General features: G+C 42.6%; 1 protein-coding gene across 12 annotated transcripts in view; it reads right to left on the minus strand.

The window, feature by feature from the left end:
• Positions 1–19,689, minus strand: part of cadpsa (Ca2+-dependent activator protein for secretion a) — a 206,870-nt gene that overhangs the window by 50,271 nt on the left and 136,910 nt on the right. For 4 of the 12 annotated variants that reach the window (XM_030052527.1, XM_030052531.1, XM_030052521.1 and 1 more), the window contains exons 17-19: positions 11,936–12,040; positions 8,376–8,384; positions 5,329–5,485 (exon numbers count right to left, since the gene is read on the minus strand). In XM_030052527.1, the coding sequence (XP_029908387.1) occupies positions 5,329–5,485; positions 8,376–8,384; positions 11,936–12,040 (271 nt within the window). Of the gene's footprint in view, positions 1–5,328; positions 5,486–8,375; positions 8,385–11,935; positions 12,043–17,951; positions 18,021–19,689 lie in introns of all 12 variants that reach the window. The other 8 variants (XM_030052529.1, XM_030052522.1, XM_030052524.1 and 5 more) reach the window with 4 other exon arrangements.

Genomic DNA, 19,689 nt, shown 5'->3' on the forward strand with positions numbered 1-19,689 from the left:
TCCACAGAGCCTCACATCCCCAGAGAGAAAAACCTCTGAACCTCTGAAATTTTCTGTAAATTTATGAGCAAAAAACTTGGATATTCTCTGAGATTAAAGTGGCAAATTTATGAGGAAAAAGTCAAAAAATTATGAGGAAATCAACTCAAAAATCTGAGATTATAAAGTCACAAACTAACAAGAAAAAAACTCAAAACAGTTTTTTTTTTGTTTTTTTTTGTCCAAGGCATTGTGTTTGCACGTCTTTCAAGTAGATTGCAAAGTTTTCTCTTTTTTTGTATGGATTAAATGATAAATCAACCAAAAAGAAATTAAATTTAAAAAAACCCCAACAAACTCCACTCAGCAACAACAAAAATACCAATAAGAAAAAAATAGATAAAATGATTAAAAAAAGAAAAAAAAATTACAGATGACTTACAAAAAAATAAATAACATCTCTCCTAAAGACAGACGTTAATCCAACACAAGAACTGCAGTCCACAAGATTATCTTAAATCTTGAGCCTCCGCACTTTGGAGAAACATGACTCGGGCCTTTTTGGGGATTTTTTTCTCATAAATTTATTATTTTTTTCTCAGAGAATTCAGAGAATCTCAGCAAATTTGTGACTTCATAGTCTCAGAATTTTAAAGGTTTTTTTTTCCCTCATAAATTTGTGAGTTTTTTCTTCGGAAATTCACAAACGTAATCTCGGAAATGCAGCTTTTTCCCACAGAACATTTTATATACATATATGTATATATCTATATGTATATAAAATGAGGGAGATGCAGATGCAGAAACATCTTGGAGCGACACCACCGAGGCGGCGCTGACGGAAGGGGGCGGAGCTTAGCTGACCACAGACGTCGGCGTCACTTCGTCATCACAGTTTACAGTTAAAAAACCAAAATGAATCCTCTGCAGCAGATGTGAATGAGGCTTTGGAGACAGAGGAAAGCCACGAGCACGTAGCGTATATCAGCTGTTAGAGGACTTTATTTACGCCGGCTCTTAATTGAAGCTAATCAATGGCGAGCCGGAGGCGATAACGAGCCGGGTCGCCGGACGCCCGGCTCTCGCGGCTCCACGCTGCCTCTTCATTAGCAGGTACGACTCGGCACAGCCAGTTTGCATCCTCCCTGACAAAGGTCGGTGTCTCGGGGTGTTTCTAAATACAAGCCGTCACACACACACACACACACACACACACACACACACACACACGTCTCCCCCAGTCTCCGGCGGCTCCCAACTGGTAAAAAGGCAACACTGACAAAGACCACAGGAGATAAAATGGAGGCCAGTGTGTGCTAATGTGATGCCTCACGGCTCCACGCAGTGTGTCTGCTTTTCCTCTCCCTCTCTCTCTTTGTTTTTCTCTCCCCCTCTGAGCATGTGTGTGTGTGTGTGTGTGTGTGTGTGTGTGTGTTGGCATGGGAGTCAAGGTCGATGATACACAGTAGGTGCAATGTTTGTTGTGCTCCCTGATTGCCGCTCTCTCAATTAGCCACTTGAGCGGCTGCTGTCCACTTGGATGTGTGTGTCCAGGAGTGTGTTCGCGGGGCTCGCCGCTTCCCAGCCACCACTGCTTTAGACCTCATTAACTCCTCGGATGGCGTCCGACTTTGGCGCCTGTCTGGTGCTAAGGCTATTTACTGCTCCATAAGTGCACCGCTGTGGGGCAGCAGAGCAGATGACCTTCTGCGGAGAGGATGCCCCCGCCACGTGGCTTTATTAAAGTGTGCACGCACGTCATGCTTTGCGAGAGGCAAGGCGTTGGGGGTGGTGTGTGTGTGTGTGTGTGTGCATGCGTGCGTGTGTGTGTGTGTGTGTGTGTGTGTGTGTGGTGGAATAAGTTCGCCGTGTGCCGTGTGTGTCCTGCTGCAAGACTTGCTAACGTGCGACAGTGTGTGTGTGGCTGCTGGCCGTCACTTTGACGCTCATCTGGAAGAGAAAAGAGGCTGCAGCAAAACGCCGAGCTGCAGAGCGCGTGCTGATCACAGTCACAGGCACAAACACTTCACTGATCCACATCTCTTCATTTATCAGACAATATCCAGGCTGGAGAGTGTGGCCTTTGTTTTATAGATAGATAGATAGATAGATAGATAGATAGATAGGTATACTTTATTGATCCCAGACTGGGAAATTCACACGTTACAGCAGCATCATCAATAAAAACAAAAAATTAAAAATTAAAATTAAAAGTATATACAATAGAAACTAAACATGCGAAATATATACACTAAAGACAATAAAGTCGCCTGAGAAGCCTGAGAATATGAGATGTTTAAGATGTTTAAGAGATGTTTTGAGAGGAAACTTCAGAAGAGCTTCTTTGATATTATTTTATCTTAAAATTATGGCGGGACAGTGATTATTGTCGCCATGTGTAAGCGGCACAGCTCTACCAAATTATGCTCCAGTACTGTGAAGCGGTAAACACATATAAAAACCACAGTGAGATCACAATTTAAATGGATCTCTGATAATATTTGGGTGAGATTTGTCTCAAAAATGCAAAATGTTATACAGTTGTCCCTCGCTATAACGCGGTTCACTTTTCACGGCCTCGCAGTTTCGCAGATTTTTTTTGTGTGCAATTTTGCATGTTTTTTTTTTTTTTTTTTTTTTTTTTTTTTTAACAGTGCATTGTGTTCTGCGTCCTGATTGGCTAAGGGACTGTAGGCCATTGTCAATCAGTCTCCTCCGTGCCGTGTCTCCTGTACAGTACAGAATGCGTTCATTCTATAATACTGGACTTATTTTTCTACGAAGGTTTGAACTTTGAGAGTTTAAACAAGAGAGAAAAGTGAGAAAATGTTAATGCCTGTCTGAGAAAAGTGTATAAAGTGTGTAGTGAGGGGTTTTACAGCCTTAAAACATCTAGAATAATTGTAAAAAATAAAGCTGACTACTTCGCGGATTTCACCTATTGCGGGTTATTTTTAGAACGTAACTTCCGCGATAAACGAGGCACCACTGTATTGCAAATGCCTTTGCAAAAATAGATTTTTATGCATTCAGGACTTCATCTTTTTGCAATCAACCAACCACTTTGACAGGAAACGGCTCACCGCTCAGACTTTGCACCAAAAACCCCAAATAAACTAATTTATCATTGTGTTCAGTTTTAATGACTTAATCTGCTCTGATGCCCTGATTTGATTTTATCGCTGAATTTGGTTTTAACCTCATTTTGACCTTTAGCCTTCATTTGCTTCTACTTTGTTTTATTGTGCTCTGGGGTCTTTACTCCTATCTGATGTTGTGCAGCTTGTTTTCATTTTAATGTCCTAATTTGATTTTTTAGCTCGTTTTATTTGGTTCTGATGTTTTTATCTGTCACTGTGCAGCACCTCGGGCCAGGCTTTGCTGCATTCTGTGACTTATGACGAGGAAAATGTGCAAAAGGTGCATGTGTGTGCAGGTCTGTGACTCCGTGTGCCAGAGCCGGCCTGCTGTAGCTAGGTCCATCGCTATGCACTTCATTTGCCGTCTGCACACAATCGGCGGCTGGCAGGAAGTGAAAAGGCGGCCAATTTGACGACACGAACAAGTGAGCATAACGAGCTCGCCGCAATCGTCTCCGTTCAGCCGGCGGATGAGTCGACCGCTCTCCGCCTTCTCCTTGACTCCCGGCTGACGAGCTCAAAAGGGAAGCATTCCTCGGGGACAATTAGCACCCCGCAGGCCGGGGGGGGGGGGGACGGGGGGGGCCGGGCCAGTGGATCCTTTACAGGACCGCGGACAGCTCCCGGCCGCCGCACGCACTTCATTAGAGAGATGACTGGCCTGCAGCAACCACACAGCAGCCCCCGGCTCTTTTCACACACACACACACACACACACACACACACACACACACACACACACACACACATGCAGCCCAGTGTGTGACAGCTCGGGGGGGTAAAAGCATATTTCCCTGCTCATGTCAGTCCAGGCTTGTCAAGTAGCCCTTGTAATTCAGTTTTATTTTATTTTATTTCTATCAAAGGCTCCTTGAGGACTGTGTGTGTGTGTGTGTGTGTGTGTGTGTGTGTGTGTGTGTGTGTGTGTGTGTGTGTGAGATGTGTGACTTGATGTTTCCAAGAACACAGATTTTCGTCGCCACTGGGAAAACACAACCATTTCACAGAAATCAAACTTTTTCAAATTTTGAGCAGATGACATTAGTTTGACCCACAGATGCATAAGGAGGTCAAATAAGTTTCCAAAGGCAGGCAGGCAGACAGGTAGACAGGTAGGTAGGTAGGTAGGTAGACAGGTAGACAGGTAGACAGGCAGACAGGTAGGCAGGTAGACAGGTAGACAGGTAGGTAGGTAGACAGGTAGGCAGGTAGACAGGTAGACAGACAGGTAGACTATCCACTAGTTACACACACTTTAAAATGTGTCACACACAGATACGTGTGTGTGTGTGTCCCTTGCTCATCTTTTTTTTTTTTCATCCTGTTGTCGGCGTTCCTGCTCTGATCCCGACTGAACAAAATCCAGGAGGTACAGTGTGTTTTTTTTTTTGTTTGTTTTGTTTTGTTTTGTTTTGATTTGTTTTGATTTGTTTGTTTGTTTGTATGTGTGTGTGTGTGTGTGTGTGTGTGAGAGAGAGAGAGACCTTAGTAGTAGCCTAATTTTGAATTTTGCCTTTTTAGTAAATTTACGAGAAAAAAAGTCAAAAATTTATGAGGAAATCAACTCAAAAATCTGAGATTATAACGTCACAAACTGACAAGAAAAAACGCAAAACAGTTTGGTTTTTGTTTTTTTTTGTTTTTTTGTCCAAGGCACTGTGTTTTGTTTGTATTTCGTTTTGTTTTGTTTTGGTTTGTTTGTTTGTTTGGGTGTGTGTGTGTGTGTGTGAGAGAGAGAGAGAGCGAGAGAGACCTTAGAAGTAGCCTAATTTTGAATTTTGCGATTTCATGTCATGCTCTTTCTGTCAAAAGCCGTATCACTCGCTGTAAATGGCTGTTGAGTTTCTGTACTGTGTTATATTTGATTCACGCGGTCATTATATATTATATATAGACATAGACATAGACATTATATATATATATATATATATATATATTTATAATTTGAAAAGCATTTGACCAAACCAGCAGCTGCTGAGTGTCTCCTTGTGGTCGGCACCGAGCCGGGGAGACGGGCCCGGACGAGATCTTCTGTTTGTCTTATTGTTGTTAAAATGCAACACATAACACACTTTTATTTTATTTCTTTCTCTCCTCTATGATGAATGCTATGAAATAATGTAAAAAATGCCCTCCGCTGCATCCCCGGACTCTGCCTCAGTGTGAGTGTGTGTGACGTGTTTTTCTCGCAGCGGCGCCCACAACTCACAGTCGACCCTCAGGAAGTCGTTGAGCAGCTGGAAGAGCGGGAAGCTGTCCCAGCTGTCGGGCGGCTGGACCTCCAGAGCGGCGTCCATGTCCACCGAGTAGAGGGACAGGAAGGTCTCGGCGTGCTCCACCATGAGGTCCGACCACCAGGCGAAGGCCTTCGGACACACCGAGGACAGGGAGGGGCCGCGGGAAGCAGAGCACGGGGACAGAAGATGTTGAGAGTGAAGAAAGAGAAGACATATCAGACAAAGAGAGCACATCTGAATCCTCCCTCCCCTGTTTCCCCCGCTGATGCATTAACAGTTTGATTCTTATTCGGGAAAAGGTTGGGAAAAGGGGGAAGAACGTAACTCCACTGATCTATGGCGAGGCTCTTGGCTCCCTCTCTCTCGCTTTTCACAATATGAAATCGAGTTGTCGCCTCAACGACTTCACCGAGTGATCTCCGGAGGGGACTCTTCACAACTCGAAGCGGAAAGAAACAGCGCTCGGGCACGAAGAATCACACACTTTTCTGTTGGCCCACAGAGGAAACAGCAGTGGCTCCTTGACAAGCGTGGCGGGGAGCTACTTAAACACTCGCCCGCCGCTCCTTCACAGAGTCAATCATAGGAAAAAGGGAGCGAGCTGCGCCGCACTGATATCTCCCCAATCGAATAGATGCAGTGGAGTGACTGTTAGGGAACCGGGCCGCTCTCATGCACGTCAGAAACACTCGCTCCCCCCCATGCACCTCCGCTCTGCCCGTGGCCTCTCGAGAGGGACCCCTGGGGATCCATGGTGTTTGCTCATTCACATCAAGCCGCCAGCTCTACAATGTGAATGTGCCTGTGGGCTTAGGTGGCGAGGAGGGGGTGGGGGTGGAGGGTGGGGGTCATGTTAGTTGGTATGGTAAAGTCGGTGAACAGCATGAGCAGTAACCAGCATCAGAACCACATCTGTGAAAACTGTGACCATGAATCATAATTGCATTATCCTAAAGGCAGATGACGCAGTTTTGTTTATGTAAAAGACGCTTCTGGATAATCTGAACTCTGATAACCAAATGGCGTCGATGGCGAACACTTTTAACCCTCCTGTTATGTTCACATTTCTGAACATCTTTTATGTTTGTGGTCAATTTGACCCCAGCAGGTTAAACTTCCACAAAATGATTATAACTAAAATTGTTATCAAAGTTTATGTCAAGTACTTTATGTTTCTTTGTTGATTACCTAAATAGCCCTTTGAATAAAACATAACTCCCCACCACCCAGGGGCGGATCTAGACTAATATTCATGGGGTGGCAAGAGGGTGGCATGGAGACTTTAAGGGGTGGCAGAAATATATATGCTGATTTAATACCAAACGATCACATATATCAGTATTTGCTTGGAAAACCCCCAAATGAGGATATTTTAACTCAAAAACATTCTATTATTCTGGTACATGAGTAAAGCATTGAATAGAAAACCAAAAGGTGGCATTAGAAATATTTATTTACTTATTTATTTATTTATTTATTTATTTATCAACCCCTTAAATAGTGGGAGTGTCATCTTTTGCTGCATTTACTTGCACTCGGACATTTGAGTCTCGTAACAGAGAGTTTCCGAACAGCCACAATTAAAAAATAAATAAATAAATTGTCTGAAATTGGGGTGGCAACTAGGGTGGCAAGGCATTTTTCTAGGGTGGCAGCTGCCACCCCCTGCCACCCCCTAGAACCGCCTATGCCACCACCCCCACTTATACATCCAGTATTCGTATTACGCAACAATTGAAAAATATGCAAATCACCATAAAATCTCACTGATTGATCTAAAATTGGAAAGAAATATTAATTTTTGGTGTTTTATTGGCTTTATTTTATTTCTAAGTACAGATTTTTGTTATTTATAACCGATGCGTTACAAAGTGTGTACAGGACATTGAAAACATATCATGTGAATTTTATCTTTACCCGGTAGTGCCCATTACATTAGGAACACTTATTAAATATGAAGCAAAAAAAAATGATGTTAGTCATTTATTTAGAGACGTTAAACATTGGCTGGGGTCAAATTGACCCCAAACATAATAGGAGGGTTAAATGTCTCTTGAATCCTAATGTTTTGCTATTACATGTCCATGTCCATAAAAACGTTACAAAATGAGCAAAATGCCCTCATACTTTGGGTTTTAATCAAATAGGCTGTGCTAAACTCATGAGACATTCTTTGAGAGCGAATTAGCATTCATCATGTGCGCTCTCGCCTTTGAATCTACGTAATCCACCTTTAAGTCGCTCGCTGCCGTAATTCCTGTGAAGTCCCAGTTTCTGCGCTTCAATGAATTCAGAGATTTCACCGGCCGTGTTTGACGTCCGACTTTTATGTTGTGAACCGATTGAAACAAAAAAATGGGACTAAGACCAATTTATTTATTTTTTTTTGCTCTACCGTCAAGGCTGGGGGTCTCATACTGGTTAGGCTGGTCTGCCAGTGTTCTCGCATCACTTGGGAGCACTGGAATGCTTTCTCTTTGAAATGCAAGGCCAGTGATCACTTTACCCCGGATCACAAAAAGCATGCCTGGCATTTTCTCCATTGTATGTCTCGGGCGATCCAATGGAGAGGGATGGGTTTGTTTTTGAGAGGCGACAGACACTTCTCCTTCCTCCTCACAACACCTTCCCCAAGCTCTCTACACCTGAAGACCTGGATCATACATGAGGAGCAGGGCCGGTTCAGATGGGGGGTGATACAGTAGGCTTACAGTAGGGGGGTTGGGGAAGGTTAATGAGTTGAACACAAAGAGACACGCTGCCTAAGTGCTTGTCAGGGAGGGCGTCGTCGCCAAAGGCAACTCGGTTGCTGGCTCAGAAGCGAACAAACATTGCCGCAAGCACTTGATTAGCAGTACGATCACACGTTGAACGGGGAACTGGGTCATTGTTGAGAAGGGAGAAACGAATGACCCTCTGCAACAATAGGTGTCTCACTAAGTACATGCACGGGACTGGAGAGGGAGCAGGACAGGGAATACGTCATTAAAAAAAATCATTAAGTCAAACCATCACATACCTCTTTTCCCTGTTCAAATATTCCCCCGAAAACCAAATAAATCATTGAAATAAAAAGCAGAGAGGGAATAAGTCAGTTTTATTTATGTCAAATAGAAAACCTCATATTACTGACAGAAAAAAAAAGATGGGAAAGGAAAATAGATGGAAAATAGATAACATTTAATGCAAAAGGGACTAAAATGGAATCCATGGAGAAAACCTTAAACTGAAAGAAAATGAGAAGATTAATTTTTCCTCCATCGTTTCACTCCTTTTTGCAGGCGGCTCCGTGATTCCTGTTCTTACTGTGGCCATTTGTCTCTTTAACTCAGAAGCTTTGATTTGCGACAGTTTGTTAGACTGACGGGTGGAGGGGGGGGGGGGGGGGGGGGGGGGGGGGGGGGGGGGGCGTGATATGAGTATGGAGCTGTGATTCACAATGGCACCTCCACACTACTACAACCTTCCTACTCTGCACAGTTTGTACTTGCTGGCAGCCCACTCTCCAGGCAGGATGGTGTGACACGCTTTTTTGAATCCTCCTCTAGTTTGTGTCTGTAAAGTTTGATGAGGCTGTGATTCTCCTAGAGGTCACTAGAGGTCATTTTCTCCAGCGATGTCCAGTTTGACAAAACGCTCTGCCTGCAGTGAAATGGCTGCTATGGGGGCCAACATCATCACACAGGAATCAAATGTGGCTCATTGAATCCACAAGAGTCTCAGCTTTCCAGTCAAAGCCAACTGATGCAGCTCCAAGACTGTTTAGGCCCCAAGAACACATGTGGACTGCAGGCTTTGGGGCCCAAACTGCATGGGATTAGCAGAAGGTGGGCGTGTCTGCAAAGGGGAGAGCTGTGGCTGCCCAGAGAACCCATTTTCATTCACACATCTGGAGGTCAGAGGTCAAGAGACCCCTTTGAAAACGACCACACCAGTTTTTCCATCGGCAAAATTTAACCCTTTCACTTTAGCAGTGATATTTTGCCCCCTTGCCGACAACCTAACAATGGATTCCTTCATCTAGTTTGATACCAATTATCTTCATTTTAAAGCAATTCTGTGATTTAAAAAATCTGAATTCTTGCAATACTTAATTTTTTTCCCCACCCTGACTTTTGAGGAGGTAAAACAACAACACAGTGATAAGTTCATCATCTCAGACTTAACACTTCACTCTTTGAGAAAGCCCCTGCAGATGACCCAGTGATGATTTTTAAAAAAATTAAATTTGGGTAAAAACTGAACAGTTCTGCTGATCACATCACATCAGGAGCATCTACACAGGGGCTTGCCAAAGTTATTTCTTCAATCAATAAACCAAAATCATCTCATCTATGCACTGGATGGATTGATTGATTGATTTATTGATTATCATCCTCATTCATGCCAAAACAGAATGAGGTGATAGGACTGCTGAGTGACCACGTGGCCTCCTGACGCCTGAAGCCACTCCTCAGCTCAGCGTCCTGCAGAGGGTCTTCAGGGTGTTCGAGGGTTTTCTGGAAAATGTACATCAAGTCCTCAGCTGGTGGCAACAACAGCCGTGAACTGGATTTTAAGAACCTGATCAGCTCAACACTATGGAGGAGATATGGTTACTTCCTGTGCTGTTTTTGACTGGTACCGCCACTGATACACCTGATCGATTTTATGTTTCGATCATGTCCGCTGGCCAATCATAGTATTTCCTCAGCTAATCATAGTTCTCATGAACCGTGCTTAGTTACTGGATTTACAAAATTACGATCACGCGACCATAGATCTTGCCAGGCTTCCAGTGATGAATCACCGTGGTTTGGACCAATCAGCATCCTCCTGGCAGCTGTGGGCGTGGTTTATGTATGACGATAAAACAACTCTGGCTCCTAAGGAGGTTAGCGAAGCCGCTGTATCGGAACCGGACGAGAAAATTTTCCTTAAAAAGCTGTAAGAATCAGTTCATCCAATCACCCACTATGTATTTTTATTTTTTTATTTTTTTTTGAAGGAGTCTGGTTCTGAGTCACAAAACCATCTGGCGTTTTAGCGTTCACAGAATCGTCTGATCTCTGCACGAGGAACAGAACGAACAGGGCGGCTGGGACGGGTTTCAGTGGAGAATCGGCCGTTCTCTCATGATGTTAAAATATAATAAAACAACCCGGCAACAAAGAGAAAGAGAGATGCCTGAAAAGTGGTTTACATGAATCAACAACATCCCAGGTCAAAGTGAACAGCGTGATACGGCAAATTGGTTTCCAGATGAAGCATAAGGTAACACAGCACATAGCGCCACCTAGAGTCAAAACGTAAAGAAACACGGGACTGATGAGATTGAGCCAGCAATGGACACGGTGTTCGTCGACAGTTTGGGGAAAAAAGCCGTGGCATATCTAGACATCTAGCGTATCGAGTTCTAGACAGATCTAGGACACGCTTGGCTAACTAACAACTGCAGATCCTAGTAGGTATGTACCCGAATCCGAAGACGATATTCAGAAGTACACAAATAACGCTTTGATCCCGAATAGTTTTTCTGTCCGAAGTTTCTCCTCATTATTCGGGAGCTTTTTTTCTAAAGAAAAAAAAAAAAACGTTTGGAATATCGAAACATTGCTCATATCTATGTTTCATTTGAGTCTAGTTCACATTAGGATTGCTAAGAAACAGCAACTCCCTGCATGCATTGCATTACATTAGACAGGAAGTGCTCACCGCCTAATACTTCCAGGGTCACCGTTCAACAACGTATTCAGCGGACCCAAGCCCCCAGGAACAGCGCCGCATGTTGAAGCCAATTTTACCTAGTGGCCAAACGTGGAATTGCAGCATCACGTGATGCACTGTGGCCCAAAAAGCAATTTTCTTGTAGACAATAACGGGAAAAGAAGCGGCTATATAACGGTGGAGACATTTTTTTGAGTGTCACAACCCCCGCGACACGACCCGTTTCACCAGCAGAATTTGATCCATTCAGTCCGATTATGTTTGGAAAGTCTAAAAGAGCCGCACATTTAAATTATTTTATTCCCGTTCTAGTTAGCCGAGAGCTAAACTGGAAGTTAGCCAGCTAGCTCGGTGGAAGTCTCTAGTGCGCCCACTTCCGGTTTCTTCCCGAATCCAAATAATGAATCCGAAGTTTTTTTTTTTAAAAGCCCGAATCCAAACCTGAATACAAACAGTGCGATGGCTGAACACCCCTAGATCCTACACACCGAAATGGATGGGAAGCAGATCTATCAGTGATTCATCAGCTCTCAGTCAAAATCAGAACATACGTAACCATGACCTTTGTGACTTGGCCAAAAGGGGGCACTTTTGAGCTGAGCACTTCCAACATGGCTGCCGGAAGGTGCGTCACACCACCTGAAAGCCCTCTGAACAGGTGCAGGCCAGCATGCACAGGTGACACCATGAAAGAGGAGATCGATACTGTACCGCCTGATTCCCACTGCTCGGGCCTGAAGCCTGTTTAACATAAGAGTCACAGATGGTGGCCATGTCTCCACAGGGGGTAGATAAGGTTTTGAAGCGTGTGTGTGTGTGTGTGTGTGTGTGTGTGTGTGTGCAGGGAGGACCGTGCACACCGCAGACACTGACCTCGGCGTGGTGCTCCTCGTTCTGCTGAAGCACCTCGATCACCAGCTCGGCCAGGCGAATGGTGTCCTCCAGTTTTTTGGCAGGGGTGACTAACCGCCCTACATTCTCTGGAGCACAAAGGTGAAAGGTCAGCGTGGGGAGCCTCAACATGACATCATCATCACCTGAGCACAGCCTAGCCCTCAGTATGCAAAACGCCTAACGCTACTGCCAGCATGCAACTTAAACAGACGATTATACGCCACCACCTGTTAACCTGTTAAATGGTGCGCCCCTCGACTTATTAATAATTAGCTTGCATAAAAACATACACACACACACACACATGCATGCCTAATCCCTAATAATGAAGCTGAAGGAATAACTCACTCGCTAATCAAATGTTGGATTTAGATTTCACCTCAGATTAGATCCTCAGTCGAGTCTACGCCACTCTCAAGCACTGGGATCAGTCTCAAATGTCACACGTTAAAAATACAGTCATGAAATATAAACTCGTTATGAAAGTAAAAGACAATGCTATATTTCTTTTTTCTTTCTTTTCTTTTCTTTTTAATGCTAGTGAAAGCACTGTCAGGCAGGGGAATGAGTCTCCCAGAAAAAGGAGTGATGCCATCCAGAGGAACACATTCGATGGGCGTGATGGATCAAAGTAAAGGGGATGTGAGCCACAGGTATGCCGGACACGCAGCATGCAGTGATGTGGTGATGGCATCGTGCAGATCTCCTGCCGTGTGCCGACACGGGCCCCAACATCCACACATCAGCTGATCGATCACACGAGCCGATTCCACCGCGTTTGTCTTTCGCTGCGACCGAGACGGGCGGGCGGGGGGTGGGGGGGCAATCAGTTTTTTAAAATGTGGTTGATAAGATAAGATAAGATATTCCTTTATTAGTCCCACGGTGGGGAAATTTCACGCATTACACCAGCAAAGTGGATAGCAAGATATGAAGCATAATTTACATTATAAACAGTATAAACAGATAATAAATAGCAAAAAGCAATATAAACATTCTAAAAAGGAATATAGTAAAACAAAATAGAAATATATGAAGGTGATAGTGCATCTTACTGTTACTGCGGTTAATTTAACTCGCCACTTCCACACTATGTCTCTTTGCCTGTTTGAGTCCTACTGCACATCACGGGGCTCCACGCCAACTTTTTTTTTTCACATGGAGAAAAAAACATGTGCTCTAGTGTGTTAAAAAACTATTTCCTTCATATTTATATTTTGCGTGTGTGTGTGTGTGTGTGTGTGTGAGCGTGTACTGAGGGACTCACGTCTGTGCAATAGCACATACCACCAACGTCACACACTGACCCCTGCCCACTGGACACAAAGGCCACACTTTCACATTAAAAGCTTTTCACTGGTGAAATAGCAAGAGGCTTTTATTGTGACGCAGCTACAGGAAATGGCCCGTTGCATGATAATAAGAACAAAGTAACATTCCTGCTTTACATTTTGCTGTTGTTTAATAATCACCTTTGTTTTGTTTTTAGCTGATTCATTAACGTTTTAACAAAAGATTACGGCTGATTATAATCTTTACTCACACACTGTGCTCAGTCTTTATTTTTCCAGTTTTCTATTTTTTAAGGGCAAAAGCGAGTGAAATAACACAAATACTCGCACTGCTTCAAATGGCACAAAGTAAAGAAAAAGAAAAAAAAAAATATTATTATTATTTTTAAATCATATTAAATATAACATAACTCTCCAGTGAGTAATGTTAACTAATTTGTCAAGGGTTCCATCTGCAATTTCTACTGAGTACATACATTATTATTACTTTCCTCTTCCTTACATTTTTTTTCTTTTTCTTTTCTATTTATTATATCTTCATTTATTTTTTTTTAGGTACTAGGGCAATGTGCAATGCAACACGCACTTTATATTCACACAATTGGGTACTCTCAGTATCATAAAATTACCATTGTTGGTATTAAATTATTGTAATATGCATTGAGTATTGGACAATTAAAATAGTACTTTATATTTATTGGGCCATTTGCAATATAATAATGCACTTTACACTTTAGCACTCTCCACTTAAATCAGCCCCTCGACATATAATTTAGTGTTTAAGCTGTGGTGAAATGTGCATGGTCCCCTGAGCCTTGGCCTGTATGTTTCATGATCAACTATGCTGTTTTTTTTTTTTTTTTTTTTTTTTTTTTTTTAATTCTATTGTGTATTATTAATATTGTGAATGCTATGTACAACACCAACCTGCCAATGGGACTAGAGATGGAAATTAGCCACACGGCTATAATCTCACATGTTTACATGTATATGTGCATTAACATGTACTGTCCCATTTCTTTTAAAAATAAATAAATCTACAAATCTACCATCAACATTTGGTTAAACAAAACAAAATGATTCAAATGGGTCAAGAAACAACTCTGTGCATGTTTACTGTGTGTGTGTGTGTGTGTGTGTGTGTGTGTATGTGTGTGTGTGTGTGTGTGTGTGTGTGTGTGTGTGTAAAGCACTAAAACTTACTTAGATGAGGTTGACTATTCCGTACTCTAATATCACAAGTGCATGAATAACAAACTTTTTTCAGCCCTAAGCCCTGATTATTCACAGTTTACCAGTATGCACTTTCCAGCACAGTGCCTACACACACACACACACACACACACACACACAGAGGGCTTTGTAGAGGCTGAATTGGCCGTGTCCAGAGGCAGGAGTGTGTGACGTCCGACCCAGTGGTGGTTCTGGGAGGAACAGCGGGCCGGAGGGCGAGCGCTCGTGAACCGCTGGAGCCGAGGTGATGCTCTGGTGTGTCAACATGCCTGGAAGCCTCTGCAGAATGGGACCTCTTTACGCTTTCAAAGGGCCGATTGTTAGGAGGATGAAGTAATGCCTGTCAGGTCAGGAGCCCCGCGTCGCACTTTGGGGACGGTAGTTTTGGACGCCAAGTAACACTCGTCCCCTAGCAGCTCTGTAATGTCCTGTCAGACGTGCATTTCAAATAGGATTTCAAGTCGGATCCACTGTGTAAACAAGACGCCTTCAGAGCTGCTGCACGGTTTATTTTTTACCACTTAGACGCAAACAGGCTAACGACTCCCATAGACTTCAAGTCTTTATGCTAAGCTAACAGGAAATGCTACCCATAAGAACCGAACCACTGGACGTACAGAGGTGAAAATGGTGCCCAAAATGTTGGATTATTCCTTTAAGTGTCCACCTGACTAACAAGGGGTCAGGTTTGATGATAATGGCTGTTACAGTTAAAGCTGCACTCGGGAAATTGGCACTCTAGCGACCTCAAGTGACCCCAAGTGGGGATTTTTGAAAGTTTGGAGGACGTCATCATCCTGAAATATATCATGCAAAGTGTCATGTGACACTCCTCTGAGGTAAATTGCCTCCTCTTAGTGGCTGGTAGGTGATGAAAAAACCTTTTGTAGTCGTAGGAAGCTTGATAATCTCAGGTTTGGACACTTTTGCATTTCACGCCTTCATTTTCCGTTAAATTTCTCATCACCTGAAATCAGTTTGAACGAACCTACATGCTTTAAATCTCTCTGGCAGTCGTACTTTGTCATTTAGACTGACCTTGCCTCGTGCAGCTTTGACTATGGAGTCACCTAACACGGTGCCAAAACTGGTATGATGCTAGAATCGGTGGACATTCACTTTGGATTCTGAAACAAGTCACCTTGAGATGAAATGCACAATTTTTAAACACACATGGAAGGTTTTGTCATGCATTTTTTTTTTTTTTTTTTTTTTTACAGAGGAAGTTATTGCCTTGATTGCAATGTTTGAAATTTCAATTAGCAGTCAGCAGCGTTGTGTTGCATGTGCTGAAAGTCAATAACGCAGCACTCTCTCTGTAACGGGTTAATCATCACCGAAGTGACTTCCAATGGCGTCGTGTGAATCGTCTTAAAACTGCTCCTTGGCGCAAATGTTTCTGTGTCTTTAGAGCATGGGCATCAACTGGTTATGACAAAAAAAAAGATTTATTTAGATTTTTTTAGATCATGGAGCATTTGGGACCAATATTCCCTCTGACCTGATTGTTTGGTGAATTATACCAAACAACTTTCCACTCTGAAGAGACTGAAATGTCTTGTCACTCTTCAGTTATAAGACTTTAATTGGTTTACATCAGCAGGTTTGGCTGCAAACGATATCAGGTCCAGGGATTCTGCCGTAGCCCAGACGTAACCCTCCTGTTATGTTCACATTTTTGAACATCTTTTATGTTTGTGGTCAATTTGACCCCAGCAGTTTAAACCTCCACAAAATTATTATAACTAAAATTGTTATTAAAGTTTATGTGTCAAGTACTTTATGTTTCTTTGTTGACGACCTAAATAGCCCTTTAAATAAAACATAACTCCCCACCACCCCGACTTATACATCCAGTATTCCTATTACGCCACTATAGAAAAATATGCAAATCACCATAAAATCTCACTGATTGATCTAAAATTGGAAAGAAATATTAATTTTTGGTGTTTTAATGGCTTTATATTATTTCTAAGTACAGATTTTTGTTATTTATAACCGATGCGTTACAAAGTGCGTACAAGACATTGAAAACATATCATCATGTGAATTTCATCTTTACCCGGTAGTGCCCATTACATTAGGAACACTCATTAAATATGAAGCAAAAAAAAAAATGATGTTAATTATTTATTTAGAGACGTTAAACATTGGCTGGGGTCAAATTGACCCCAAACATAATAGGAGGGTTAAGTTAATTGACGCCCCTGCTATAGAGAACTTTCCAGACATTTTTTTTTTTTGAAGCATTTAAGACAATTCAGCAGAGGACCATTGGTGGCTGATGGGAGAAGGATTAGTGGTCCACCGGTATCAGGCAAGGCTGCATCTCTGCACCTCTATCCCTATAGAGTTCAGTGCAGCAGGGAGGCTACAGGGTGGGGAAGCTTAATGCCGTCGCAGCGTCCCTGCAACATTTCCAGCCATGTTCCTTTAACATTGCTGGGCAGTGTGTCAGGGAGGCTGTGAGAGGTTATGGAGCTGTGTTTATAGGTGGGCTGGGGGTGTTCTAGTCAGGAATGGGCTAATAGGAGAGGTTAGACATACAGTACAACGTCACCTGGATCCTTCAGTTTTTTCTGAGCTTTCTCCGCTAAGCGAAAGTAAGCAAAACGGTTGTAAGGATGGAAGAGGGGGAAGGAGAGAAATGGGAATGTTTCAGGAAGAAAGTGAGACAGAAGAAAAGGGAAAATTCAATAAAAGGTAGCATCGGAGATGAAGAAAGGCAGGAGGCTCGTTCAACTTGCATCTGGAACCTCTGAGCAAAGTTTTCCTCTCGTGGGACATTTTGCAGTGTAAGAGACAGGACAGAGAGAGCAGAGGACAGGATATGAAGCACAACGTGTCCGACTTCAACATAAAGATCCAGTCTGCAAAAGCACAGCGAAAACCTGTTGAAATTATTCACAAAAAAAAATGTGTCAACAACAGTTTCATCTTTTGAGGTTCGGACACTTTCCTTTTGCATCTCGCCAAAAAAACCAACTGGGTCCAAAGAAATGAAATGTCACTGCAAATATTTATAGGTCAGTAAAATACGCTTTGGAGTGGCTTTCGGATGTGGGCGTCCAATTTGAACGGTGGTTCCTAATCGTGTTCCATGACCTTAAACACTGAAGAGGATTTACACAGAAGCAAAGTAAAAATGCATTCAAGACAAACAGAGAAAAGGTTTGGGGCAGGACAGAAAACAAGCGGACAGAAAGATCAGACATGGGTGTTTTCAGTGGATAAGACCCAAAGTGAACCCAAACCTTATCCAGAAACAGTAACAGGTGGCTTTTGACGGACAGAGACAACAGATTAAAACAGACCGAGCGACGTGAATGGACAAAGAAACAGGGAAATGTGAGGTAGCTTGCGGTGGTTTGGCGTGCATAAAGGGTTTTAAGAGGGGAAAAAAAAAGAAAAAGAAACTCCAGGGGGTGGAGAGGTGGAGGCAGAGGGAGGGGAATGAGGAAGGTACTCACGAATGGTTAAATCCATCACTTGAGACGCCAAGCAGAAGACAGGATGCTCATACATCTCTCTCTTTTTCCCTACAGAGAGAGAGGGAGGATACCGAGGCATGCAAAAGGCCAGGGTCAGAGAGGAGGAGCAGAGACTTTCCTAGGGTTTGACCGATATGACTGTCTGAAGGCCAATATGCATATTTTTGGATCGAAGCTGCCGTTTCGTACTTTGTGCCAATCTTCAGTGAAGAAAAAAAGCATCATTTTATTTCAGACAATACAATTAAATTAAAAACGGCACATTTTACACATATCCTTTTGCAAAAATGCCATGGTGGAGAAGCCATTGAAGCAACATTTAGTCCATGGAAGATTAAGAAACAAAAAAAGATTAAAAAATAAAATGTATTCATGCAGAATCAGATTGAAATGTTGCATCAAAGGTGCGACGTGTATCATTTTAAAACCTCGTCACATTGCGCCAAAGTGTCCATGTCCAACTGGGGCTAAGCCACACCTCCTTTCCATGATACTGTTGCCATGGGACGCGTCCCTTTCGGCCAATCAGACTGGAAAGATGATCAGTGCCACTTTCACCCGTGACCAAATCCGGTTTTGTGATGTTACGTGGATGCTTTTGGAAACTAGAACCTTGTTTGTCCAATCTGCCAGAGCTCTAAGTAGAACTCAAAAAGCCGCTCTCAGATTCCTGCACTCTGGTTTTAAAATACTGCTGCTGCTTTTAACGTCACTGAACGGTTTGTAACTTAAATGCACCTTCGACTTACTTTTACACCATAAACCCTCGAGAAGTCTCGGATCCTCGGGGTCCGGTCTGCTAACTGTTTCCAGGAGCCAAAACAAAACCTGGCGAGGCGGCATTTAGTTTATCACGTCGCTCACTGTTGGAACAAACTTTGTTTTTTGTTTTTAAAATCCAGGCTGAAAACTTTTATGTTCTTTACTTATATTCATATAGGCTATTTATATTTATTTACATATACTGTTTATAGTTTATACATACTGTTTATATTTATACATATTGTTAATAATTGATATATACTGTTTATACGTATATATTTTATATTTTATATTTACATTTCTTTTTTTCCTTTATTTATTTATTTAGGCTTATACTGGGACCCGAGTTCTAATTTTGTACCACTCTCCTTGAATCCTTGAATCCTTGAACTGTTGATCGCTGAATTTTACGCTGTGGATTGTTCTGTACTTTTAATAAGACAGAGGTTTTATTTGCACTTTTTTATTTTTCCTTTTTCTGCACTTTATTTATGCTTTTTTTTCCCCTCTTTCTATTTCTTTCTCTCTGCGCTTTTAAATGTCCCTTTATGTGTCTTGTAAAGCACCTTGATTTGCCCTGGTGTAGGAAAATGTGCTGGACAGATAAACTTGCCAATTGCCATGCAATCAATTCTTTAAATTCATAGTGTTCAGTTTTTCTGCTAATTGATGGTATGAGCTTGGTATAATTACTGTAAACAAGTGAGTTTGGTGGCCTTAATCTGTCACCACCGATTCTCTCCAAATTAAGAGATTCTCCAAATTAAAACCACATTTCCCATAAATCCCGCCACTTCCACTTAAGCTCCATTTCTGTGTTTAGAACAGCGCCCTCTTGTTGTTTTCTGCTGTCGAGCAATCTGATCTAACTCAGTGCCAACACTATTAGTTTTCTTGGTGATTGGTCTCATTGGTTTAGATTACTCATATTAACGCCTCACAATGAATATGATTG

This window comes from Myripristis murdjan, chromosome 5 (assembly GCF_902150065.1).
Source record: "Myripristis murdjan chromosome 5, fMyrMur1.1, whole genome shotgun sequence".
NCBI classification, from domain to species: Eukaryota; Metazoa; Chordata; class Actinopteri; order Holocentriformes; family Holocentridae; genus Myripristis; species Myripristis murdjan.